The sequence below is a fragment of the Anabrus simplex genome, chromosome 2 (assembly GCF_040414725.1).
Source record: "Anabrus simplex isolate iqAnaSimp1 chromosome 2, ASM4041472v1, whole genome shotgun sequence".
Lineage (NCBI taxonomy): Eukaryota > Metazoa > Arthropoda > Insecta > Orthoptera > Tettigoniidae > Anabrus > Anabrus simplex.
In genome coordinates, this window is record NC_090266.1 from 870,492,905 (window position 1) to 870,520,288 (window position 27,384).

A 27,384-nucleotide genomic window follows, 5' to 3' on the forward strand; every position below is an offset into this window, starting at 1 on the left:
ATATGTTGGAGGCAATGAACATGATGTTAATACTTGTAGTGATGGTAATAATGGACATGACTGTGAAAAGAGAGTACAAAATAAAATTAATGGGAATGCGTATGGGCAAAATTTAAATTCATTCTAAGGAAGAGGAAGATAACAAGAAACGGAAAACCTGATAGAAGAACATGGATCAAAGAGGGAAATACTTCAAGATGACTGGAGGATGAAAATGATAAAGGTGCACGCAAAAATAAGGAGGGAAAATGGGTGTATGACACAGACCGTAAAGCAAGATGTCTGAAACTGTCACGTGAGGCAAACCACAATAAGTAGAAAGTTTTACATTGTAAAATTTTCACAGAAGAGGACAGAAAATCAATGTTTATTACATTTTGGAATTTACCTTCTAGAGGAGAATGGCAAACCTTCATATGTTATATGGCTGAATGTGAGCCAACCAAGAGAAAGAGGGGAGACAGTGAAGAAACTAGGTGAGATCCCATTTTTGTTACTTCCTTGATTTGAAGGGAATCAAGCAGAGAGTGTGTAAGAAACAATTTCTTAATACACCTGATATAGGAGAATGGAGTTACTGACTCTGTGAAAAACAAAATATCTGTAGAACAATGTGGCAGTGCAAGTTCTAAGGACATTAGCGAGACCAACTGCAAAGAAAATGAAGGTAAACAGAAGTTATTTGATTTCCGAATACATTACCCAAGCTTGAATCACACTATTGCCGAGCTACCCCTGCAAAGACGTACTTAAAACCCTACTAGCAAAGCTTGTCACGTCTACATAGGGAGTACACACAGAATCATGTTCCAGAAATGAAAACGTGCCAGCATTGTGGTCATTGTTCTTCGTAACATTCAGTTCACAAAACATTGGATTCTTTCAACCCAAGGTAGACCAATGCAATCTGTGCTGTGCACATAAAGCTGGCAATGTGCTGGAGTATGTGTATAAATTGCATATTGAAAGGAAAGACAGATAATCACAACACTGAAAATGTCGAACTATTTAATCCATATGAATTAATCTGTCATACTTGTTTCGAGAAACTCATCCATTCTCTTCATCAGCGACCAAAAATTTACCAAATATTCTGTGGACTTGATTCAATTACATACTAACAATATATTATCAAATAAGTTATAAATAAAAATACCAGAATTGTCAATCTTAAATAAAATCTTTGAAATTATATAAGAAAAACCATCTCTCCATAAAATTTTCTGAATACTCTATATAATGTGTCTAAAAAAACCATGTGTGCATCAAAAACTAAAAATTTCTATTACCGTACAGTTCCACCTGCACTCTCAAAATGGTTAACAACTTATGAGTCAGGTTGATATAACCCAGGGCCTCTCAAACGTCCAAAATCTCACGCGTGCAAAACGAGGCGCAGAGGTTCTGCGCACCGTGCATCAGTCCTACTTGGCTTATTTCTGACCAACGTTCTGTCTCGGGGCGACTTGGCTAAGTTCGCCTCGGACGAAGAGCCCTGCAGGGCGAGTGAGGAATGGGGAAACAGGCGGAGTGAGCAAGATAGCCATACGGAAAGAGAGAGACAGTGCTAATATTCAAACTCAAGGAGTGGGGGGTCTGCATTGTGATCAACCTAGCAAAGTCATTCTATGCACCATGCACCTCGCAATGCACCGGCACACGCACTCTGAGAGGCCCTGTCGCAACCATTACTGAATGCCAAAGCACATGAAGATGGGAGAGAAAAGAAGTGGGGAAGAGGTAGAAAAAACAGGGCGTGGACTAAAATGTTCCTTCACTGTCTTTCTTTTCTTTCCTTCACATGAACTTGCCCATTTCAGTAATAAATTCTCTTCATTCTGAGCTTGTTGAGTTCGTACAAACTTATGTTATTACCCAAAACAACTTTGAAAAAACTGTCACTCAGCATGTTGTTAACGAGACGTACTGTTGAGAAACATGGGATTACTTCAGGGAGCTGGTAAATTAAACCTTCTTTGCACAAAGTGTAATATGCAGCTCTAAGATCAATGAAAGCTACAGGAGTTTTTAGGTTGTGCTGGAATCCTGCCAAAAAAAAATGGGTTGTTAGAAAAAACACCTGATCTGTGCAACTTTGCCCAGGTTTGAATCCTGCTTGCTCTCAGGGGATGTGCTTCAACAGTTCTGAGGAAAAAGTCTCTCCACATGTTTGTAACATATGCTCAATAAGGCAATCAGTCTAAAGCTCTCTGTTCAGTCACTAAGTTTACCGAGTTTGAAGATGGCAATGATTTTTGTTTGTTTGAACAGTCGAGGCAATCTGCCAGTTTTTAGCCATTCCAGTGAAGAGCAACTCGGTAAGGTACTTAGTGCAAATGAGGAACATGCAACAATGTGCAGAATTAGTGACATTTTAGAAGGTAGTGGATCTGGCTTAAACGAAGACAACCGACAGCTAAGCAACTGTGAACTCACTGTTTAAATTCATGCTTGCGACGTCATGTGACATAAAAAGGAACTTCTCCCAGTACAAGAAAATAATGAGTGACCTTCAAAGGCGATTTCTTTTCAACAACCCGAGAATGCACAGTCGTGATGTGCAATGCTGACAAAGAAGAAGGTTAAAAGCTACATACAATAATGAACTCAAACTTCCTCCTAGGCAGTGTCTTCTAACTTATACCAGCAGATACTAAAAAGCACACTAATACTATACTATAGTTTTTGGTTCTTTTTTAGGAAAACTGAGTGAGAACTGCGCCTCAAGGTTTTGAATTTTCGAAGTTTTAATGTACTGTAGCTTGACAATTCACATGATTAAATTTGTCAGATATGTTATCGCCAATCACTTTCTGGTACTTAAGACAATCAATGTTGGTAATACTCTAATACTTGTTACTTACCATTAAATTGCATATTTTACATTTTTTAGGTCATAGGCCATATTTCCTTTCATATTACTTCTTCAGGGTATAAACTTCTGAACCCTAGTGTTTGTTAGTGTTGACATTCATTGTAGTGATTAATAATACTGTATGTGTATTTAAACTTTGGAAATGAACGTTGGAATGCATCTTGATTAATCTTGCACTTGTCTGCAATGAGGTAATGATTCAGAAAAACCTTTAGCATCATTGCCACAGAAGTTTTTCAACACAAGAAGGTCCTTATACTTGGCACTACTAATGTGCGAGAGTTCATCATACAGAGGATCTGGCAGTATGAATTCATGAGGATGAAGACACAGAGTTTTAGATGTTTCTTTCTTTGGAGCAATTGCTGCAGTCATGAGATATGCACCATTATAACCCAGTTGGTACTGCACAAGATGTGGACGTTCCTGTTCTATGACCAAACGTCTTATCAGTCTTGTTGGGAAAGGACATTTAGTTATGTACAATGGTGTCAGAAATTTAGTCTACGACAAAAATATGTTTTGGCTTTCCCAAGAAACAACCCAAAAATGTTGCGGCTTCATACGTGCTTTCAAAAAAATCAGTCATTCCACCCTGATGGGGTCCCATCTGATTCGGGCAAACCCATGTTCCCGTCACATTCCATGTAGGAGCGACCATACTCAGGGAAAGTAATTTTCACTGTACTAAGGTGTTTAGCATGATAGACCATAATGGAGGAACCAAAAAATGACAATGTTTTTATTTTGGCCACAGCATGAATCACAAAATATTTCCAGTTCTTCTACAGACTCATGTAAGTGGATATATATGAAATAACAAACAAATACAGAAAATGCTGCCCACTGTTGCATTACTATACACTAAAAAAAAGAAAATATCACTGCAACATGACGACATTCACTGTTATTCTATACCTGTGCAGTGACATTCATCGTTCATCCCCTGCACACTGATTTTTTCATGCACATTTTTTGGGACGACCATCAAGGATTTAGCTTTGTTCACAATACCAACATAAAATTTTGCTCCTTTATTCATAGATAGCATACTCACCTCTTTTTCCCAATTTTATGATATTCAATGTTTTTTCACCTCTACTCTTCACTTGTTTAACGTCTCACTAATGCAGACTAGGTCTTACGGCGGTGATGGGATAGGAAAGGACTAGAAATGAGAAGGAAGCGACCATGGTCTTCACTTGTAATGCTCTGCAGGACCAAAAAGATGCACTACACCACAACTGCTTTGTTTTAGATAAGCTTTGAGGTGAAGCTGCTGCAGAAATGAAAACAGATAATCTTATGGCGACAATGGGATAGGAAAGTGTTAAGGATGGGAAGGAAGCAGCTATGGCCTTAATTAAAGCACCAAAATGATTAGTTGAAGGATGAAACTAAAATAGTTTTAAACGTGACAGAGCAATACATCTAACAGTGTTATTACTGTAGTTAAGAAAATTTGTGCCCTTGTCCCGAGGTGGTGCAGAACTTTTCAAGTACACTGTCAATTAGAGATGGGGAGATTCTGAACGAGTGATTCATAATGAACGCATCATTGCACTGAACGACTGAATCATGATTCAGTGAATGAAATATATCGAATCGTTTGTGAATCGAAAGCTGAATATTGAGATGGCAGCCGCAAATCGTTCCTTGGTTCCTCATTCGTTCTGATTCATATCTCCAAAACGGGTATCCACCATTTTTTAATCAATGACAACTTGCGAAGAACGATTCTCTTAATTTTTATTTAACTTGAAGTAAAAGTCCGGTTTACAAGTCAAATACACCTAACCTTACAAGAAAAAATATTTGTTTTTAAATAACAAATTATCATGTTTCAAGTCGCACACTTCTCGGAACTGTAATATACACTCAACTTCCAGCTCGTTGCAAAATGTTAGGTTAGATTTACTTCAAGGTTCCCGTTCCCGTGAACTACTGTGAACTAACGTGTGGAACATGGCCACAAATATGTTCATATCTACTATAAATTTCAAATTTGATTGTCGTATAGTTTCGAATGGTAGCTACTTAAGTTTGGAAAGGATTAGTTGGACAGTTGTGTAGCATTTTTCGACTGTAACCTCTAATAAGTATATTATTACTCTCGTTAAAATACTAGCAATTACCTTGAACATTTCACTTCTTGTAACTTGTAAAGCAGTAGCAGTTATAAAGAACATAACGGAATTGTTCATCTGGGTCTATGGTTTCGCTTTCGGCTCTTCGCCATGTGGTAATGGAATGAACGAATCAAATGAACTAATGGTGAATCGTTTCAAATGAATATGTTCTTCTAAATGAATCAGATTCCCCATTTCTACTGTCAATGATGGCGAGCTGCTTGTACACTTTAAACAATATACCAGCCCTCTTACTAATCTTAAATTTCTGGCTTTTCGGAAATTGAACCCAGGCCCCTGAAGATGGCAGTTAACAGGGTTAAAGCGTCATTTGACGGGAACTTAGCCCAGGTTTGCTTGTTTGTTTGTTTTTTTCTCCTTTCTTCGGTAACCGTTTTGCATTGAGACATTGTGTGTATGGAGACATATTAATCTTTGTCATCAGGCTGTTCTGTCACTGACAGATATATGCATGAGGAAAGACAGGAATAGGAATGTATTTTATAATTTTATACCCTGACACCCTAAAACAGCCCAAAATTATGAAATTAAATGAGTATTCCCTTCGATTCATTCTGAGAATAGCTGAAACAGCTAATCTAATATTTCTTACCAGGCTCTTTCATCACTGACAGATATAGCCTATGTACAAGGAAACATAGGAATGTTAGAGATCAATGCTTGTCCATTTCTTAAGTATTCTTTTTTGTATCTTCGTTTTGCAACAAATACAATATTTTTAATTCAGTATTTTCCAGCAACAACAACTCGTCCATCATTCATTACATGACTGAGAAGACTTCTGCATGCACTGGTCGCTGCTTTGCGCTCCGCTCCACCATGAATACAAACTATTCTTCTTCTTCTTCTTCTCCTCCTCCTCCTCCTCCTCCTCCTCCTCCTCCTCCTCCTCCTCCTCCTCCTCCTCCTCCTCCTCCTCCTCCTCTTCCATTCCCTTTTCCAGATACTCTCTGGTAGGGTAGTGTACCAAAGCCCTCGATCTTTCCACCACTCCTCTTCTAGTACTTTACTGCTATTGACTCCTATATTTGCAGTAGAGTCCACAACAGAACTCCTCCATCTCATTCTAGGCCATACCCTAGGCCTCTTTACAGTCTCTGTATCCATGAATGTTCTCTTTGGTATTCTCTCTCCTGGCATTCTCATCATGTGTCCAAAACATTTTAGCTTTGCTATAGCAATCTCTTCTTGAAGTTTACACACTCCCACGCTTCTCCTTATTTCCTCATTTAGTATTCTATCTCACCTTGTCTTTCCCTGTATGCTCCTCAAGAACCTCATTTCAGCTGCCTGTATCTTACTTTGGTTGCGCTTAGTCAACGTCCAGGCTGGTGAAGCATAGGTCAGTATAGGTTTATAATAGGACGAGTATAAACCGTCTTGCACTTCAATGGCATATCTTTGTTCCATTCAATGTGTCTCACACACTGGTAGAAACTTGTGGACTGCTGTATTCCTAAATCAATTTCTCCATCCAAATTTCCATCTAGTGACATCATGCTACCCAAATATTTAAAAATTTTCACTGCTTCAAGAGGTTCATTTCCTATTTTTATCACTCCCCCGGATTTTCTGTTACCTCTCGTCATGATCAAAGCCTTTCTTTTCACAGTACTAATCTTCATTCCAAAATTTCTTATCATCTCATTCCATAAATCAACTTGTGTCTGTACTTCCTTTTCATTATCTCCCCAAACTACAATGTCATCAGCAAAGAACACGGACTTTACTTGCTCACCCATCATCATCTCCTTGACATTATGTAGAATTCTATCCATGATGATAATGAAGAGTAAGGGAGACTTCCCTATCTTAAGCCTGTCTCAACTCTGAACCATTCAGTTTGACCCACTTTGGTTCTAACACAGCTTTTGCAATTTTGATACAATGTTACTACCATCTGCATTGTTTCAATCCCAATCTGTTCCTCTGTTTAATGTTTTACATACCAAATTCCTTGAGACACTCTCATATGCCTTTTCAATATCTAGAAACGTTATTATGATGTCCTCATATTCCCCATACCTTTCCATCATTTGACACAATGTAAATATTGGGGCAAATGTGGACCTGCCTCTTCTGAGCCTATACTGGTGTTCTGCCAATTTTCCCTCTACTCTGTCTCTTATTCGTTTATCCAAGATTCTTTCAAGGATCTTAGCTGTATGAGGTACGAGTGTCACTCCTCTGTAATTTTCATATTGCTTCCTGTCTCCTTCCTTGAAAATTGGTATAATGACCCCTCTAGTCCACTCTTTCGGAACAGTCTTTTCTCTCCATATCACTCTTGAAGAGTCTATACAACCACTGTAGACCAAGTGCTCCTGGTGCTATTATCATTTATATGGTGACCTTGTCAATTCCAGCTGCCTTGCCTTGTTTCCTTTTAGTGGCCCACTCAATCTCTGCCATCGACACTTCATTTTCCTAATCTTCCATCTGCACTAAATCTGGTTCTTCGATTTTTCATTGTACCAAGGTATTTTGCACATTGTAAAGCAGTTCAAAGTGTTTTCCCCAGCTCTGCAATATATCCTGCATCTGTGTCATCACTTCCTCCTGTTCATTTTTAATGAAGTTGGCACCTAAACCTGGGATTTTCTTCTTTTTTACCCACTGGAATAAGATCCTTTTACTTCCAGTTGTATCTTCTTGCAGAGATTCAGTGAATTTTTGCCAGCATTTCTTTTTCTCTTCTTGAACCACTTTGGAGCACACCTTCTCGTAGTGCCTGTATTCTGTTTTGCATTCTGTTCTGTTTCTCAACCATTTTTTCCAAGCTTGTTTCTTCCACTTAACTATGCGTTTCTTGATCCTTCTTCCTTCCTGTTACTCTTCCACAGGTCTTTTCTGCAGACTCCATCATGACTGTTTTAAAGTACATCCATTGTTCTTTGACCCTTCCAATGTCGCCCTTATGTATACTCGTTTTAATGTGTGTTTGGAAATCTTCATTCATTTCCTTCTCCTGCAATTTCCACACCCTTAGCTTTCTCTGCCTAATCTCAGTCATCTTTTGTATCTTTCCCATCTTTAACATAGCTATCACAACTCTGTGACCTCCTTCAAAAGATTCATTCACTAGGGAGGGCTGTTAAATCTACTAACATTTTCCTGTTAACTTTTCTCGACCAAAATGTAATCAATCAGAGTTTTGATTTTGTTATCTCAGCTATATCTTGTTATCTTCTGACTGCTGTTCTTTCAAAACCATGTGTTACCAATGATCAGCTCATTTCTTCTACAAAAGTCTACCAAAATATCTCCAGCCTTGTTTCTCTTCCCATATCCAAATGGTCCTATAATCTCTTAATCTCCTTTTCTTTCCTGACCTACTTGGGCATTCATGTCTCCTATGATCACAACTTGTTTGTCCTGTACATGGCCTTCCAGATATTCACGGTATTCCTCTAGATCTGTATCTGCATTTCCTGTTTGTGGAGCATAGTCTTGAATAAATCCATAACACCCATTTCAGGTCTCAATCTGTTTATGGTTTATGCTCTCCACCAATTCTAGGTATTCCGTTAGGTCTTTTCTTTCATCAGCGTGCTGATAATAAAATGCTTTGCTCATTGCTCTGCTTGCTGCTTTGCCCCCCCACTCCACAATGTTTTCAGCCTAAGCAGACAAGCTGCTTGACTAAGCAGTACATTCTGACCTGTCAGTGGAGAGATGGCATGAAATAACATCAGTACATGAATAAGCTTTGAATGGAAAATAAGCTGGAAAATTTATAATATCCAATAACGGACTATTTATATTGGAATTATGAATTTACTCTTCAGGACAAATATTTCAGGTTCCCTATATTATCTGATGGCCTAGCAGGCATCACTTTTTGTAAATGAGACAAAGTCTCTCACAGTGCATTGGCACTGCCTGTGGTTCCAAGTAGCCTATGTAGTGGTCTCCACTATATGCACTAGCCATGCATCCTGGTAGGTGTGCTAGTTACCAACTGCTGAGCCCAAATTGGCACACTGGTGCAAAATGCTGGCAACCTGGAAAATTTATATTGTCCAACAATGGACCATTTATATTGGAATTGTACATTCCACTTAGTCGAGCTGTTTGTCTCCTTACTTCCAAGTCTTCCCGGGCCAAAATTTGTTACATTTTTGGAACCCTACTCTTTACTCAGAAATCACCCAGAACAAATTGTGCTGCTTTCCTCTGAACCTTTATGCCTTAGTATGCAGTAATCCTGGTGAGGGTCCCGTACAATACGAGAGACTGTATTCCCTCTCGCATTAATTGTTCCACTTCTGGGAGTTTGTAACGTTTGTTGTTAGCCGCAATACATTACTTTACTTGGCACCACACCACTTCTATGGGATTTAGCTCACAGTAATATAGAGGGATGTGTAACACCTCATGACCTTCAGCTGCTGCCAGATTATCAATGCAATAGTTGGCATCATAATTTGCCCAAACTTTATCAAGTGCTTCCACAAGTTCAAGTTTATTCACAAGAGGATTCCCAACGAATATTTTTGTCTGTCAATCAAACCTGAATAACACATTTTGTGGGCACAGGCTGAGTGATATTAGGCATTATCTATGACTATAACCAAATTCGTTGGTATGTTCGGTAATAGTTGCTTCGCAAAATATTCCATGTACCGCTCACCGCCCATTTTCTGTGGTGTGAAAATGGGAAACCACGGAAAACCAGGGCTGCCGACAGTGAGGTTCGAGCCCACTATCTCCAAAATGCGAACTGACAGCTATGCAATCCAAACCGCACAGCCACTTGCTCGGTCTGGGACAGAAGTGATTCATGTAACTCTTCTGATGTCCATATAGATCAAAGAGCTCATATTAGCTTATAATTTTATGTGACTGTAGATAGTGTGATGAAGCCAAAGACAGGGAGCAACTGAAGAGATAGGCATACACACAAAGGATAAACACAATGATTGACTAGTGGGGGCAGCAAGAGTAATAAGAAGGGGTAAGGCCAATAATGAAATGATCACAGTATAAGCATAAACTCCACAACTTTAAACACTGCTACCATTAGAGATTAATTCGCTCCTAATTAATCCCAGGTCTTCCTGTTCTGATTTTTTTTTTTTTTTTTTTTTTTTCCTTAGACACCAATGAGCTCATTTCTGCATGCCATCTTCATTAGAGCAAGTTGTTTTTGGAAGAACTTCATTTTTCATGTAGGAAGTGTAGGATAAACAGAAAGAAGAATAAAGGAAAAGAAAGAAAGAAAGAAAGAAAGAAAGAAAGAAAGAAAGAAAGAAAGAAAGAAAGAAAGAAAAGTTTAATGAATTAATAAATAAACAGCTTTAAAAAATGGTAAAAGATAAACTCATGACTTGCACAGGTGCAGAAAAATAATTCAGTGTGTTACAGTATTCAATACTGCAAGTCAGAAGCAGTGGTTTATCTATACTTTTAGTGACATTCTTTGCCAATTTCAATAGCACATACTAGTCACATTCTGAGTGTTCTTTTCTTCAAATGAATTCAATAGCTTCAAAGAAACCTGAACATAATTTCTAGATATTTAACATGAAAAGCTCGATGAATAAACCTAGATATTTAACACGAAAAGCTCAATGAATAAACAATTCACCACTTTAAGAGAAAATATTACAGAACAAATTATTATATGTAGACATGATAATAAGCTTTTGGGCTTTTGCCGTGTGAAAAAAAACAAGGTGGAATTCTTTACATTTCACAGAGAACTTCTCTAATAATGAAGATTTGAATGTAAACACTACAGGTCTAGGATTATACGGGAAGCTGTGGAAATACTAAAAATCCTAACAATTTCAACAGGTACACTGGCTATAAATCAATATGTGCTTGCCAGCCGTTAAGGATTTCCATAGGTAGTTCTCATCCCTGTTGTTTACTATTACTTCGTTTTGGTGTTTTTCAAATTTGTACTCTCATCACCAGATGGTTCACTCTAGGCTATGTGCTGTGTGTCATAACCTGTGTACAGCTGTTACTGTCTTCAACCTCACTGCAGTACGTCCTCCCCGCTCCTCCACAAACTCATTCATTTTTCTCATTTTTCTGCTACACACTTTTCTCTCTATCCACAACTCTATTCTATTCTTCTATATTTTTTTTCTACCACATTTGTCCCTGATTCATCTGATGACCTTCCTGTTTACTTTGCAATGCACAAAAGATTGAACAATGCACATCTTATTGGAGCCAAGATAAGTCGTCGTCAACTTCCACTAGGAAGACTACTGCGTGATGAGGCATCTGGTGACGAACGAGAGTACCACATACAATAGACCATTGGTACCTAAATTATAAGAGAAGTCTTCCTTGTGAACAGATGAGATTTTCTCTTTAAGAAGAGGAGCAAAGTTCTCTGCAAAACACAAAGAATTTCACCTTGTTTTCTGGACAAAGCAAAAGCCCAAAAGCTTACTATCATGTTTACAAATAACGAGCTATGAAAGCATCAATGTCAATATTAAAATGTTGTTATATGTTGAGTAAGCATGAATTTACTTTTTTTTAAAAACATATTTACATTTAAATTTCATGGCACATTTGTATCAGTCGAATAATTGATGGAAGTTGTAGCATGCCTAAAATGTGTTTCCCAATTTACTTCTTGGCATTGTGCTAAGCATTGACTGAAACCCTAGTTTAATGATGTTCTTACAGAAGTTTCTGGATTTAACCATTTTCAAATATTTCTAGTTAGACTATATTCCCCATCTCCCCAATAAGTTGGAGACAATTAGGGAAGGCAGAAATTTTACTGGAAACCAACTGCTTAAAATTGATTTTTTTTTTTTAACGCTATTTGTTCGGGGTGTCGACCTAGAGAAATCTTTTGCCCCTACTTGCACCATATGTCAGGAACCTGCAGGTATTTTTTAAATGGTGAAGTGTAAAGTGTTGATTGTGAGGAAAGGAACATTAAGGACGACGCAAACACCCAGTCCCCAGGCCAGGGATATTAATCATTTACAATTAAAAACCCCTGATTTGGACGGGAATCGAACCCGGGGCCGCTGGGTGAAAGCCAGACGCGTTGCCCCCTACACCGCGGGGCCAGAATAAAATTGAAGATACTTCTTAGTACAATGTATAGCATCAACTATGCATACAATTAGGGGAGTAATAAATATTATGCAGCCTATAAACATTTAAATTTGAAAGAATTATGACCCCAAAAAAATCAGAGATGAAGGAACAAATACACAGGTCTCAAAAAAAAAAAGAGAGAGAGATAAAAAGAGGAAAGAAAAGATGCATAATTTATTCTTATTTTAAACATAACATAACATTCTTTGGATAAAACAAGGCAGTTGTTGATGACATTGCATATATGTCTAAAAACATGCAGACAAAGCTATAAAAATAACAGAGTAGTGGATTATATGGTTTGAGATACAGGAACCAAATTAACATTTGCACTTGTCACAATTGATTGAGAAGTGTTTCTGAAAACCAGTCTATCTTTAAAGTCATTAATTAACATCACCAAATTTAAGAAGCCACAGGAGAATCTCTAACTCTTCACTTTCGGGCTGTGATGAAAAATGCCACACTGTTAACATGAAAACAAATTAAAATTTTTAAGTTCTCAACATTCTGAATTGGCCTGTAGGGGAAGATGGGAAATCTTGTCATCACTTTTTAAAATTTGAATATAATCATAGCACAAATATTCATTAACTGTGTTGGCCAACTCTATACAATTCAATCTATACTGTTATGTGAAGCCTTCACTGTCACGTCACACAAGCCAGAAGAGACAGATGAGAAAAGAAACTTTACACCAACATTTACGGTAAATGCTAAAGGATTAAAAACGACCATAGTCTCCAACAGTGCAGTTGAACTTTCAGCACAAGTTAATCTGAAATTCTAAAGCACTGAGTACGAAATAATCCTTAATATCACACACCACTCTACCAAATTACTGATATAAAAATTGTTAAAATATTGAGGGGGGGGGAAGTAGTGGTCGTGGGAGAGCCTTGCTGGACTTCCGTACTACCATATTATACATTTCAGCATGAACGCCTCTGTGTGAACCAAGTACCATCATAAAATTCTATCCACAGCTAGCACAGCAACTTCTAACTCGATACCTTGTAACAATTATCTACTGTGCTTGGACATAATCTCCTACATTTCATTTTGCTACTCTTACTTTCCACAGCTGAGCCCAATAGTGTTCTACGAAAACTATTCGCCAGAATTTGCTTAACATGACCACACCATCAAAGAGGATTCAACTGCATAGCTTTGTGAAGTGTTTTTAATTGTTCAGTAATTTACAACTTTTTCTTCGTTAAGAAAATTTGTCAGTATCCCCAAATGTTCAAACCAGCAAATTTTAAACCAATTACTTTCAGTTCGTAAAATATCTGGATCAATCCAGCCATCACACTAATCCAGAATCTACACACTATTCACTTCAATACACCAAAGTCAGCCTGATAACACAGGGATAGGATAAATTTATCTTGGAAATCAAAGCATTAACTTTCCTATTTATCTTGGTTTGACTGATCAATTCATAAAGGACTATCCATTCTAATTTCAAAATTCCCTGAAAATCTTTTTCGGTGCCTTCTCTGTCAAAGTCTCCTTATATTAAGACAAAAGGGTAACAGAAAGGAACAAGTGATGAATGAAGTCAAATAAAGAACAATATGTTCTTGGATAGGAACACACAAACACAATGGGTCAGTGTGGAAGAGGAGCAACTGAACAGGACAAACTTGAAAAAACAGACAAACCACCCAGGACAATCTCCACAACTTCATACACTGCAATCTCATAGATGGGTTCCCTCCCAGTAGATCTCCATTCTTCTACATGAAAATCCACAGCCTGTTTCCAGTCATTTGGCCGGGTCAAGAATGGCATGAATGAAGCCCCCTTCTAGCGGCGAGGATGGGGAATTGTGCTGGCTGCCGGAGCTTGTCACACTCCTCTGGGGCAATGATTAAACGTCTGATTAATGAAATGAAATGATAATGGAGAGTGTTGCTGCAATGAAAGATGACAGGGAAAACCGGAGTACCCAGAGAAAAACCTGTCCTGCCTCTGCTTTGTCCAGCACAAATCTCACATGGAGTGACCAGGATTTGAAACATAGAACCCAGCGGTGAGAGGCCGGCGAGCTGCTGCCTGAGCCACAGAGGCTTTCTTCTACATCATAATAATAATAATAATAATAATAATAATAATAATAATAATAATAATAATAATAATAATAATAATAATAATAATAATCATCATCATCATCATTATCCAAGAGCTCTATCGTCTGGGCTACTCAGCCGGTTCTTCTTCTTCTACATACGTTTCTTTAATCTCTCCTCAACAAGCTCGTTTCTGCTTTCTAGCTTCAACTTGATGTAAAAGTTTGCTAGAGCTGAGAGAAATAAGTGTACCATTAGTTGTTGGGATTTTTGGCAGAAAGGTAAACAGCTGGTGACAGAGTTGTACTACCCAAACAGAAAACACAGCTAATACATTATATGCCAACACACTCCTACAGGAAGCTTTCCACGCTGGGCATAATCACACAGATGCAAGCAGATAGACAGCCTCGCTTTCCCTGTGGGAGATGGTATGAGCACTCTAGCACATCTCCAGAACCCAGCAACTGACAGTACAAGACTGGGATTAGTGAGGAGAGAGCCCATCTATAGGCTGGTGAAAAAGCAACTTTACACTTAGTGAAATTGAACTTTATAAAAAATCACTTCACTTTCATTTCATTTCCTTTCTTGCTTCCTTCTATTCTTACCGACAGTATTACCAACATAGAAACATGTACAGTAATCAACATAGAAGTATAGGGTTAAACACAAATTAAAACAGAGAAGAAGTTAATTTTGAAAATTGTAAAGTTACTTTTGCATCACTCTGTATGTGAAGGCAGTACTGTATTAAGGCGACACTCTGGAGATAAAAAGATATTTTTACCTAATACATGGATTTTCACGAAACTTGGTGGGAATGTCACCTACATAAAAGTAGAGATATCACAAACATTTCTTTCATATACAATTAATAGTTTTTCCAAAATAATTTATTTGTTTTGAAATTTTTAATTCCAATTTTTTCATGAAATTTAATGAACATGTTAATGTAAATTTGTAATTAGGTAGATAATACTTCTTTTAAAATCACTATGTATCAATTTTTCTGTACATAATTTATATAAGGAGATATATCGTACTAAAATTTGTGTAATTTTTATGTTGTAAAATTTTGGACTTAAAAATCCCTACTACTTGAAAAAATTCTGCAATAAAAAATTCCATATGCAGGATTCTTAACATAGCTGTGATACATATACCACACAAATTTTGTTACATTTGGCAGAATATTATGGGAGGAAAATGGGATTTAAATGTAAAATTACAATTGGCAAACGAAGAATTATTACAGTGACAATTTGTTCGAATTCAGAGGAATAATTCCGTGACAAGAAACAAGAAACTCTGTCCTTTCAATTTCAGTCAAAAAAATTTCACCAAAAGGATCAAAATATCGATTTTTTTTTTTCTCCGGAGTGTCGCCTAAGTTGTGGAGACTGTTTCTGTCCTTTTGCATTTTTATATTTGGTTTTATCTCTTCTCTGCTGTTTCCTCTTTCCCCACTGATCTGTAAAATTGTTTACTTTGTATTCCTATCGATTATTAGTTTAAGAAATGCAGATCTTCATACTTGTACTTCAAGTTCCTTCTGTAATTTATTCAGGTATAATATGTATAATGATGGTGAAAGAATGTACGAGAAAGAGAACAAAACCTTCCTGGACTTCTGACTTAATTTGAGCCAAGAATTCGTTCTACCGTTAAATTTTCAATGCAGCTTGATTGTCAACATACATATAATTTGATAGTTTAGAACATTTTTCTGTTCATAACATACTTCATAACTTCCCTTCATAACAGTATAGTGGACATCCTTGCTATGAAACCTTTCTAGATCCACTTATCATCACTGCCTATTCTTCTCAGAAAAATACAGATTCTTTACATGACTAACACCGGCTTTTATATAACCAATTTTCAACCAAGTCGTAACTTCCCTTTCCACATCACCATTATTTTATGATAAAGATTCTAAGGTATGCAACTGGTTGTTTAGTGTGGGTTGCAGCTTTAGATGGTTTATCAAAAGCTGTGTTTGACATTTTCAAGGGTCTGCTTGTTTCTGATGTCTAAGAAGATGAGTACAAGTACTACCTACCATTGTCAGGATCACTGCCTTATATGACTTATTAATATACTGTATTTATATTATGCCCTGAGTATGTCTTTCCCATCACTACATACAGAATATACAGGATAAACCAAAAGTCAGATGACAGCATTGTCATAGAAAAGGCTGGTTTGTTGGAGGTCCAGTTTTTAATACTACGATCTCTCAAGGTATCTGTTTCATTCCAATATCCTTAGACCTCATTACTGCTCATACAGGAGAACTTTTCACTGATCATATGCGTGTATTTGTCAAATTCCTTATCTTTCTTAACCTGAAGTTTTTCCATCCTTATCTGCCTGTAGATAGCTTCCACTTTCTGCATTTTAAGTCAATCAACAATCAGTTCATTTCAGATTATGCACTGGTCAGTACCACTGAAAACGCTCTGTATTCTGAACAGATTTCCTCAATTCAGTATTTTAAGCAAGACTCTGAACTCTGAAAGTTTATCCCATTTTCCCTCCATCATACCATTCAGTTTCCATATGCAGCAATTGATTAAGGCAAGCCATCACTAGCAATGGATTTCTCTACATACAACTGGCTTCTTGAGAATCCCAATTAGGCTGTAGAAAATGAAAAGATGTTTAATTGTCACGGTTTATTTGAGTGAGACTGGATCCTCTTGATACCTTTAACTCTGCACCTTGACCTGATAACTGCAGTTCATATTACTAACAGTTTTAGTGTCCATTATTACTGCTCTCAGTTATAAGCCCAATACTTGGCTCAATCCTAGAGAGACAGTAGTCTCAACTGCAATAAATTAAAACAACGCCCATCTTAACATGATAGAGCCCTTTTCTAGAAATAGCTATAACCTGGATTCAAGCAACTGAACTTTAAACAGGGCATATTCCGGGTACATCAACAATAATGTTATTTGTTTTACGTCCCATTAACTACATTTTTATGGTTTTCAGAGACGCTAACAAGTCAGAATTTTGTCCTGCAGGAATTCTTCTGTGTGCCAGTAAATCTACAGACACAAGGCTGATGTATTTGAGCACTTTCAAATACCAGCGGACTGATCCAAGATCAAACCTGCCAAGTTGGACTCAGAAGGCCAGCACTCTACCATCTCAGCTACTCAGCCCAGTCCGGGTACATCACTTTATCAAGCATAGACCTAATCATCAAGCTTGGTATTCTGAGGACATTAGAACGTAACAGTAGAATAATATGCATCGATGGATAAAGTTGTTTACGGCAAGAGTGATTATCAGAAACATAACAGTGGATCTAGAAAGCCACAGTAAGAAGGAAGAGATTTTTTAGAGAAGCACTGTCATACACTAACAGGTGAGCAATTAAGATCATACTAACATTCCATCAGCTCACAGAAACTTACAATACATTGTCTCAGGTACAAATATCAAGAAGTCTACTGTCCTTATATAGTAACCAGGTTAGAGTTAATGAGGTTAGGCATTTTAGATTTCCCTAAGTCCATAATATCTGAGCATCACAGGAAGACTAATGAAGATAATTTTTAATTTCTATGAAGAAAACCTTGCATGTAGTGATGAAGAATTATATCATGAATGACTTGTTAGGTCAGTCATTATGACATGTCTCTAGCTACACAACATGCCAAATTTTTGAATGCATTTTCCAAAAAGATTTGAGGAAATTAGCTGACTTACTTCAAGCAAGTCTGCAACAGCATCCGGCAGATTGAACTCTCTAACAACACGAAGTCTTATTTGCCGATTAATTTCATGCCGAGAAGATAGTGGTAGGGCAATGGCACGCTGGGAACTAGGGGACTGACGGAGTTTCTGCTCTCGTTTCAACATTGCAGCCATCGTTGCTACATCAGGAACTAAAAGATAATTGATACATAGCATTTAATTGAAAAGATCATTCCAGATCCAGTCATGATCATTCTTAAATAAAGAAAACATCACATAATGCAAAACTGTATTACTAACCTGGTAACGCTGCAGCCAAAATATCAACACCCGCTGCTCCTAAAGAACGTGGTTTATCTTCGACCATGTACAGTGTATCAGGAATGTCTGGAATATAGCGAGCCCTTCGCATCCTCATGAGCTCCACTTCCTGTACCATATGATCCTCCAACTGAGCTTTGATTTCCTCATAATAAGGCATGAAGAGCCTAGGTCGTACAAAAAGACCATTATTCTTCCCACCACGAATCCATGCATTTACCCGCAGGTTCTCTCTATCATCACCGATCATATGACTAGGCGGTGTGCTCACCAGGCCACGTCGAATGGCTTGGTTCAATACTTCACTGCTTGGTGGAAGTACATGGTCCATACGCACCAGTGGAAGCAAATCGGATAATATTTCTCTCAGTTCCACATCACTTAAATCCCTCTTCTTGACTCCCTTCCGTGTAACAGAATGAGCTGTATGGCTCAGTAGGTTTGGCTCTGAAAGTTCATAAAACAACTTGTATAATTCAAAGGGGTTTAGAGTTCTATTAGTAAATAATTAAATAGACAATTACATTTAATAAGGAAAGACGGGTCATTCTACAAGGCTGAGACAGAGAGGTTTAGTAATAATATCCACCTATGGCAATAGTGAGATCACTGTAACATGTCTGATTTTTCAGGTAGGCATTGGAAAGGAAAAAAACATGTGTCGAACCAAGTCATATAAAGAGAGGGAGGAGTATGAAAAGGAATGCATAACAGGATGAACATAATGACAGGTCAGTGTATGAAAAATAGCATTAGAAAGAAAACACTATTCATTACTCCCTCCCCTCTTAAAATGCTTACCACTGTCCGGAAAGGTTTCCCTTGTGCTTGACCTAGCCTTTCCAGGTTATCATCAAAATCATCCCACAACTACTTCTCGGATTCAAGAATTATTTGTTTTGCTCTGTTGCTATCAACTACATACCGTCTGACATCAGTCCTTGTTCGGAGCTATTTCTGATATGCCTTCCTTTTATGTTTACAAGCTTGCTGTTTCTACTTCTTTCTATGTTTGCTTCTTCTTTTTTTAAATGTTTAATTTTCTATCTACAGTAAGCTGTTTTTGTGAAAGAATATCAAACAATTTATTGTCAATTTGACTTTGAAATATGTTCCATTGTGCTCTAGAAAGCAGATGAGCTGCTTCAAGGTAAGTTTCATACAATTTGTTATTTAAGGATTTTTTCTTATGTAAAAAACAAATTTCATTTTTCAGCCAAATTTTGTTTGTTTTTTGCTGAGTTTTGATCAAATGTGGTGCATAACGATGTTTTTTAATCGTTCCTTTCAAAAAATTAGGTGTTAAATCATGTGCAATACATTGCTTCAGGAATTTGATATCTTTGCCTAATTTGGCAACTTTAATTTTTAGGCCCATATATTGGTAGGCCTTCCTTTTTGCCCGGTAGGCCGTTTCACTTATAGTTATGAATTTCATTGGGTTCCGTATTGAAGTGGGATTACAGTAAATTAAATTCAATTCTTTCAAGGTCCACCTATTCAATACAATGACGTTTTATTGTGATTCAGTCACATGTCAAATGGTACTAGTTTTGGCATCTATGCGCCATCATCAGCCTTAAGTACAAATTAAACAATTATATATATTCCTAAAACATCTAAAACACATTTTAACACACTATAAAATACATTACTATAATGGAACATGAGATAAGTTAAAATTAGGTTACAATTGATTGCTGTAATATAAAATTCTTATAATTCCAGCTGTTCATTATATAGTTCAGTCTGTGCACATCCTGGATAAGTGAATTTGTGCTGTTGTATGATGACTATGTGAGTGACACTTATTCACTTGATATTAGGTGCTTCCGGGGAAGTTTCTCTTTGATCATGTAAGATCGTGATATAAATAAAGATGAATTCCCACTTCAATTTAAACCTGAAGGAGAAAATAGCCAAGTTAGATGTTGGAAGCAATGTATGGAAGTTACTAGAAACATTAGAATCGTTGAATGATGATTGACTCATCTTGAGCAGCATGTTTTTGCTGAGTTTTGATCAAATGTGGTGCATAACGATGTTTTTTAATCGTTCCTTTCAAAAAATTAGGTATTAAATCATATGTAATACATTGCTTCAGGAATTTGATATCTTTGCCTAATTTGGCAACTTTAATTTTTAGGCCCATATATTGGTAAAATTATAAATAAACAAATATAGGTAACGGCCTAAAACCAAACTCATAAAAGAAAAAGAAAAAACTCCACAAAATCACCAACATTTTCTGGAAACACAATGTAAGAATTTTATTCAAAACTAACAATAGAACAATAGAACATAACTCTGCATCAATCAATACCCCCAATATCTACTCCAAATCTGGAATATATAGACTAAAATGTAATGAATGCAGCAGCTCTTACGTGGGTCAAACAGGACGTAATTTTATGATTTAGATATTCAGAACATGTCAACGCAATGATGCATAATAAGTTCTCCACCATGGGTCTACATACGCATGACACTAATCACAAATTTACCGACATTGAACAAGATATGGAAGTTCTTCAAACAGCAAACAAGGGACCCATCATGAATATCATCGAAAGTTGTTATATTAAATTATAATTTAAAAGAAATTCATGAGAAACCCAATATCCTTTTCGATCTTTTAATCAATTGGCTTAAAAATACCAAACTACCGAAAAACAGTTTGATTTTCCAAGTAATCCGCAACACACACTCTCGTCAATTACCCCCACCACCCCATCCTTCCGCCCCACCTTAGTTCCATTCCCCTCGCCTCCTTTACTGCTGCCCACACACTTCGTCCGGCTCCGTTTGTGTAACAACACGTTCAACATGCTGCTCAAGGTGAGTCAATCATCATTCAATGATTCTAATGATTCTAGTAACTTCCATACATTGCTTCCAACATCTAACTTGGCTATTTTCTCCTTCAGGTTTAAATTGAAGTGGGAATTCATCTTTATTTATATCACGATCTTAGATGATCATAGTAAACTTCCCCAGAACCACCTAATATCAAGTGAATAAGTGTCACTCACATAGTCAGCATACAACAGCACAAATTCACTTATCCAGGATGTACACAGACTGAACTATATAACGAACAGCCAGAATTTTAAGAATTTTATATTACAGCAATCAAATGTAACCTAATTTTAACTTATCTCATGTTTCATTACAGTAATGTATTTTATAATGTGTTAAAATGTGTTTTAGATGTTTTAGGAATATATATATAATTGTTTAATTTGTACTTAAGGCTGATGATGCTACATAGATGCGGAAACTAGTACCATTTGACCATTTGACATGTGACTGAACCACAATAAAACGTCATTGTATTGAATAGGTGGACCTTGAAAGAATTGAATTTAATTTACTGTAATCCCACTTCAATATGGAACCCAATGAAATTCATAAGTATAAGTAATGGAAGAATAGGAAAATGAAGACACTACAGCTAACAGAAGTGATGAAAGACATGCAGAAACACGGAGTAACAGAAATTGATGTCAGACACAGATCACGTATCAGAAGTATACTAAGACAAAAGATGTTCCAGGACAAACCACCCCATAAGAAGACTGGCACACTCTGGACAGAGGAGAGAAAGGAACAGCGCAGGCAATTACCAGGAAAACATCAAGGCCCACACTAAGAGGGAAGGTGAATGTCGTGGTCCTTGGTTGGAGCGCTCGAAATAAGAACAGTAATGAATGCCCTAATAATGCACTGTTCCCAGAAAAAAAGGGACGGGGAATATAAAGTACCACCAACTGCAGAAGGGCAGATGTCATTAGGGAGCTGAAGCCTCAGTATCGGTTTAAACATTTGATTCAAACAAACGCAACCCACCCATTGATCAAGAGTCCATTAGGGCCTTGACTTGCCAAGGCGACTGACCAGCCAGATTGACTCCACATATTAAGAGTGATACGCAGTCAGCGTGATGACAGATAACGTGCTTGGCTATCTTGACTGGGCCCCTGCCTCTCATACGATGCAACTTCTCAGTTGGTCTCACAAGGCTGAGTGAACCTTGTTCCAGTCTTCAGTCCAGAATTAAAATGTCTACACTGACAGAGAATCAAACTGAGGGCATCTGGGTATGAGGCAGGTATCGTTCACCTATACCGCAGGGCTGGCAAATATTTTATTCAACACATGTCCATTTTTTGCTGCCAAGGCACCAAGAGACAAATTAATATTACATATTTTTAAAAATAATGTACAAAAGGGATCTCCCAGTGTCTGTTTAAACATTTTATTCAAACAAACAAACAAACAAACAAAGTGCCAACAGCCCATTAAGGCCTTAACCTTATAAGACGACTGGCCAACCAGATGACCTCCAGATATTCGACTGTCATGCAATCGATGTGACGACATCCTCAGCCATACTGCTTGGCTTCCCTGACTGACCCGCTGCCTCTTGGAATGAGACAGGCTCTTCCATTGGTCTCACAGGGCCGAGTACACTCTGTTCCAGCTTTCACTACAGAATTAAATTCCTGAACTGACCAGGAGTCAAACCAAGGGCTTCCAGGAAAGAGGCGAGCATGCTTACACCTACACCACAGCGCTGGTGAACATTTTATTCAACAGATGTAAATTTTTTGCTGCTATGGCACCAAAAAAGAAAATTATTAACAATACAAAAAAAAAAAAAATTTAACATACAAGAGGGATCTCCCAATAGTAGACACCTTTCTGCCGTGGACACATTATTACGTCCGAGCAGTGTCCATGAATAATAATAATAATTTTCTTTACAAGTTGCTTTACGCAGCACTGTCTTATGGTGACGATGGTGTAGGAAAGGCCTGAGAGTGGGAAGGAAGCGGCCATGGCCTTAAATAAAGTATAGCACCAGCATTTGCCTGGTTATTAAATGGAAAACCACGGAAAAAACCTTCAGTGCTGCCGACAGTGGGGTTCGAACCCACTATCTCCTGAATGCAAGCTCACAGCTGCGCACCCCTAACCGCACAGCCAACTTGTTCACTGAAAAACTTACATTAGACAGCCTTAATGGCATAGGCTTCTGTAGTTTATGTACATCCTTTGTAAATATTCCTTAAATCAGGGCTGGATAATTCAGAAAAAAATCTGGGAGCCAGGCATAAAAAAAAAAAAAAATTTCACTTGCTTACCTCAATAATATTCAATAGCCCTACCTCATCACTTTTATCCATCGCCACTGCTTCATTCTCATTCGCTGCTCCTAACATGTCTACAATCCCTGTTTGAAACTACCAGTGTTAGGGGAGACCGGGGCAAGTTGACGATGATAAGGTTCGTTTCAACATGCCGCCAGAACATGGTCTGTTTTACGTCTGTAATGACGTGTGTATTACTGCCTATCTTTTCATGCAACAGTTCTGCAGTTTTCAAAGTTCTAGTTTTAATAGCTTTTTCATAAAGTAGTAAAGTTTAATTTTATGTAAATTCGTCATCTTGCCCCGTGCCCGGGGTAAGTTGATGAACCTATTGGGGTAAGATGACGAGCATTCTTCTCAACTGCTTCAACATAAAATTTCACTGAAATTTGTAAAACACGGCATGAAAACTTGAAGTAACTTGATTTTAATTATGTACTACACAAGGACATACATTTCTAAAGAACATATATTTGAAAAATGTTAAAATAATTTAAAGTAAATTAAAAATATTTTTTAGAAGTTCCTGCTAAAATTACTACAATGAATACAAGAACTCTGAAGAAAACAGTTTTAAACTGGAATATACTCCGCGTCCACTTCTGTGGTGTAGTGGTTAGCTGCCACCCCCGGAGGTCCGGGTTCGATTCCCGGCTCTGCCACGAAATTTGAAAAGTGGTACGAGGGCTGGGACGGGGTCCACTCAGCCTCGGGAGGTCAACTGAGTAGAGGTGGGTTCGATTCCCACCTCAGCCATCCTAGAAGTGGTTTTCCATTGTTTCCCACTTCTCCTCCAGGCAAATGCCGGGATGGTACCTAACTTAAGGCCACGACCGCTTCCTCCCCTCTTCCTTGCCTGTCCTATCCAATCTTCCCATCCCCCTACAAGGCCCCTGTTCAGCATAGCAGGTGAGGCCGCCTGGGCGAGGTACTGGTCATTCTCCCCAGTTGTTTCCCCGACCCAAAGTCTCAAGCTCCAGGACACTTCCCCTGAGGGAGGCGGTAGAGGTGGGATCCCTCGCTGAGTCCGAGGGAAAAACCGAACCCGGAGGGTAAACAGATAAAGAAGAAGAAGAAGAAGAAGAAAATACTCCGCACATATCACAGAGAAACCGTCCACTGCCTTCATAACTTGAGCAGTCTTCATGCCACCACACTTTACAGTTATCACACTGAATCCAGACTTCATTTGGAGGATGAACATACTTTTCTTCACACACAGGACATGCAGAAATTTTCTTGCAGCCGATTATTGTCAGATTCGGATATGAAGCCCAGCTGCCTGGCTACTTTTCTTCTCTGGGTTTTACATTCCTACTCTTTCTTCAGCATTTATTTTTGCTGAAGCATGTCCTTCATGGGTGTGCTGGTTATGATGGATGATGATCTCCTAGCTCTTTTTCCTCGTTGTGATAGGTCTGTCAGTCTTCCGCTGATAATTTCTAGGCATTTCTGTAATTAGCGTAAGGGTACGGGTGACTATGTGTAGCCTATACCAAGGCCTGGGGTAAGATGACAAATTCGTCATCTTGCCCCAGGTTGCTTAGGAAGTGGTTTGTCCTTATGATCGACAGACATTTTACAATCAAGATTCAGTTAACACTGAAGTAAGTAAGAAATACATTGACATTTAAAGAAAATAAAACAGTTAATTCGTATTGTAAGCACACTAGTAGTAGAAGCTTCCTGCACATACCTCAGATATTTTAGTGCGACAGCACCAGACAGACACCCCCCTATCACTGCATGTCTCAAACTGAAAGGAATTTTCTTCTATGTGTAAGTTATACGTGTGAGATATCGGGCCCAAGGTCACATGGTAGCCAACTTAGTGAACAGAATACTACAAAAGTTATGGTTGATTCGTCATCTTGCCCCGGTCTCCCCTATGCTGATTTTAACAATTCAAAATCTTGTAGACTTGGACCATTCTTGCTGATCATTACGTGATGCATGGTATCTGTCTGCAGTGAAGATCTCAATTTATTCTTGAATGGATTCATTGTATTAAATCATCTTTCACTGTGACTACTCCTACCACTACTCCTATACCTACATCTCTTTCACACAATATACATTACATTTGTTGAGCGCCAGTTGATATAACAAAACAACAAAATTCAGTAGAGCATGCCTCTTATCTCAATTATCTCAAGGCCTGAGGTGATAAACACACACATCTGGCAATATAAAGGAATATGGATCAGGACAATGGTGGATTACGGTTGCATTTCCACAATTGAGGACTGTACTTAGAAATAGAATAACTTATTATTATGAAAAGAAAACTGAATTTATGACTATACTTTACGTCACAATGAACTCGCATTGGCGTACTTTAATTTAACAAAAAGTATATATATTCAGAGAGACTTGTTACAATCAAAAAGAAAATTTTATCTAAACAAAGAAAGCTATTGGCATGAACTTGAAGTGAAATATGATATCGCCGCTGATTACATTCTTCTTCATGTTATTAATGCATAACATGTCTGATGCTGTGATTACCTGATGTCTGCACACACCACTGTTAAACTTGAAATTCCTGGAAAAACCAATGAGCTGAAGTCGGGAGCCATCTGCTGTTATCTTCTTATGTAACCTGGTGTTGACCTACATTCCCTGTACGAGTGTAGTAAGCTCCAATGTAGTTACGTCCACTCAATAGATTGTAAGAAATTGGAAAATATTATTGAAATATGCCTTTGCTGGCAACATGCAGTGTTTACAGTGCACTATGTCTTCTGTTATGGGCTAGAATAAATTTGTTTCTTTCATTGACCTGTCTTAGTCTCATCCATGGCTTTGACAATATGAGAGTGACCGAGGTATGAGCGATGCCAGTAACGCCATTCCTTATGCAGCCAGTCCCTGTTATGAATGGTGTGAAAATATCGCTCATGGGGTTGGTTGGTGCATGCATTTCAGTGGGCTTGGCAGACTGATATGCAATAGCAACGTCTGGCTCAGTGAGGAAAGCAACGGGAAACTACCTCACTCCTCACTTCCCTAGTATGCCTCTTCAGTGACACATAGGCTATCTATGACAGCTGTTGGTGGAGCTGTGGAGGATCAAACCAGCCTTCGGGCTGAATACCCAACATATATACATTATTGAAATACATTGTGAAGTCCATCCTCACAAGTACATGATGTTTCACTATCAGCATAGTACCAGTCTCTACTCAGATCCAACCACCACTCGTAGACCTCTTTGATGTTTCTAAGACCTCTTCAAACACACCTCTTAGCTCTGACCACCACTCTTAGACCACTGACCATCACTCTTTCTTCTTCTCACCACTGTTTCATCGACTTTTATAACCTCGTGATGACCACTCATCTCCCTACTCTCTGGTCATCCCTTCCACCTCAACATACGGTAGTTGGTGAATACAGACACTTGGTCGAAATCACATGCCCACGCACTGATCTCATCAGTCATGTGTCGTATAAGCTCGCCCACGCGGACTACCGATGACTACCTTGCATGTGTCAGCGGAAAATCTACTTGCTCAATACATTCTCGGTTAAACATAGCCTTGATTGCAAAATACTACGCCAGCCAGCTCATCTGGCCAGAGTTACAAGCCACAGCATGACTATTTGAAACCAACAAATTTCACTTATTAATATACAGAATAATTACAAACCAAATTCCCTTATCCAATGATTAAATAATATAATATCCGTGATACCTAATTATTACAGTCTAAATGATGAAAAACAGAATATAAAATCTAATGAGTCGGGTTAATAATAATAATAAATACTGAATGGAATCTGTAACCCTGTTGTATGGTTACATCAAATGATGCTGTTCAGCATTATCATTGTACAGTTCCAGTTTCCCGGGTACTGTTAATGAGCCTCATCCATTCTTCCTGTCCATATACAACTTGTCATAGAGAACATCATCCACCGTTCATCCTCTGGCAACTAGATCAACCTTGATCATGTCTATCAGGTTTTAGGTCCTCCTGCAGGTCTTTTCCCCTCCACCTGTCTTTCCCAAA

The 27,384-nt window shown here is 38.0% G+C and overlaps 1 protein-coding gene across 4 annotated transcripts in view; it reads right to left on the reverse strand.

Moving 5' to 3' along the window:
• The window catches only part of LOC136864528 (BTB/POZ domain-containing protein 7), a 191,115-nt gene that overhangs the window by 63,054 nt on the left and 100,677 nt on the right, over positions 1-27,384 (reverse strand). For 3 of the 4 annotated variants that reach the window (XM_067141627.2, XM_067141625.2, XM_067141626.2), the window contains 2 exons: positions 18,195-18,662; positions 17,907-18,085 (listed from right to left, as the gene is read on the reverse strand). In XM_067141627.2, coding sequence (XP_066997728.1) covers positions 17,907-18,085; positions 18,195-18,662 — 647 coding nt within the window. Of the gene's footprint in view, positions 1-12,300; positions 12,572-17,906; positions 18,086-18,194; positions 18,663-27,384 lie in introns of those variants that run through there. The other variant, XM_067141628.2, reaches the window with a different exon arrangement.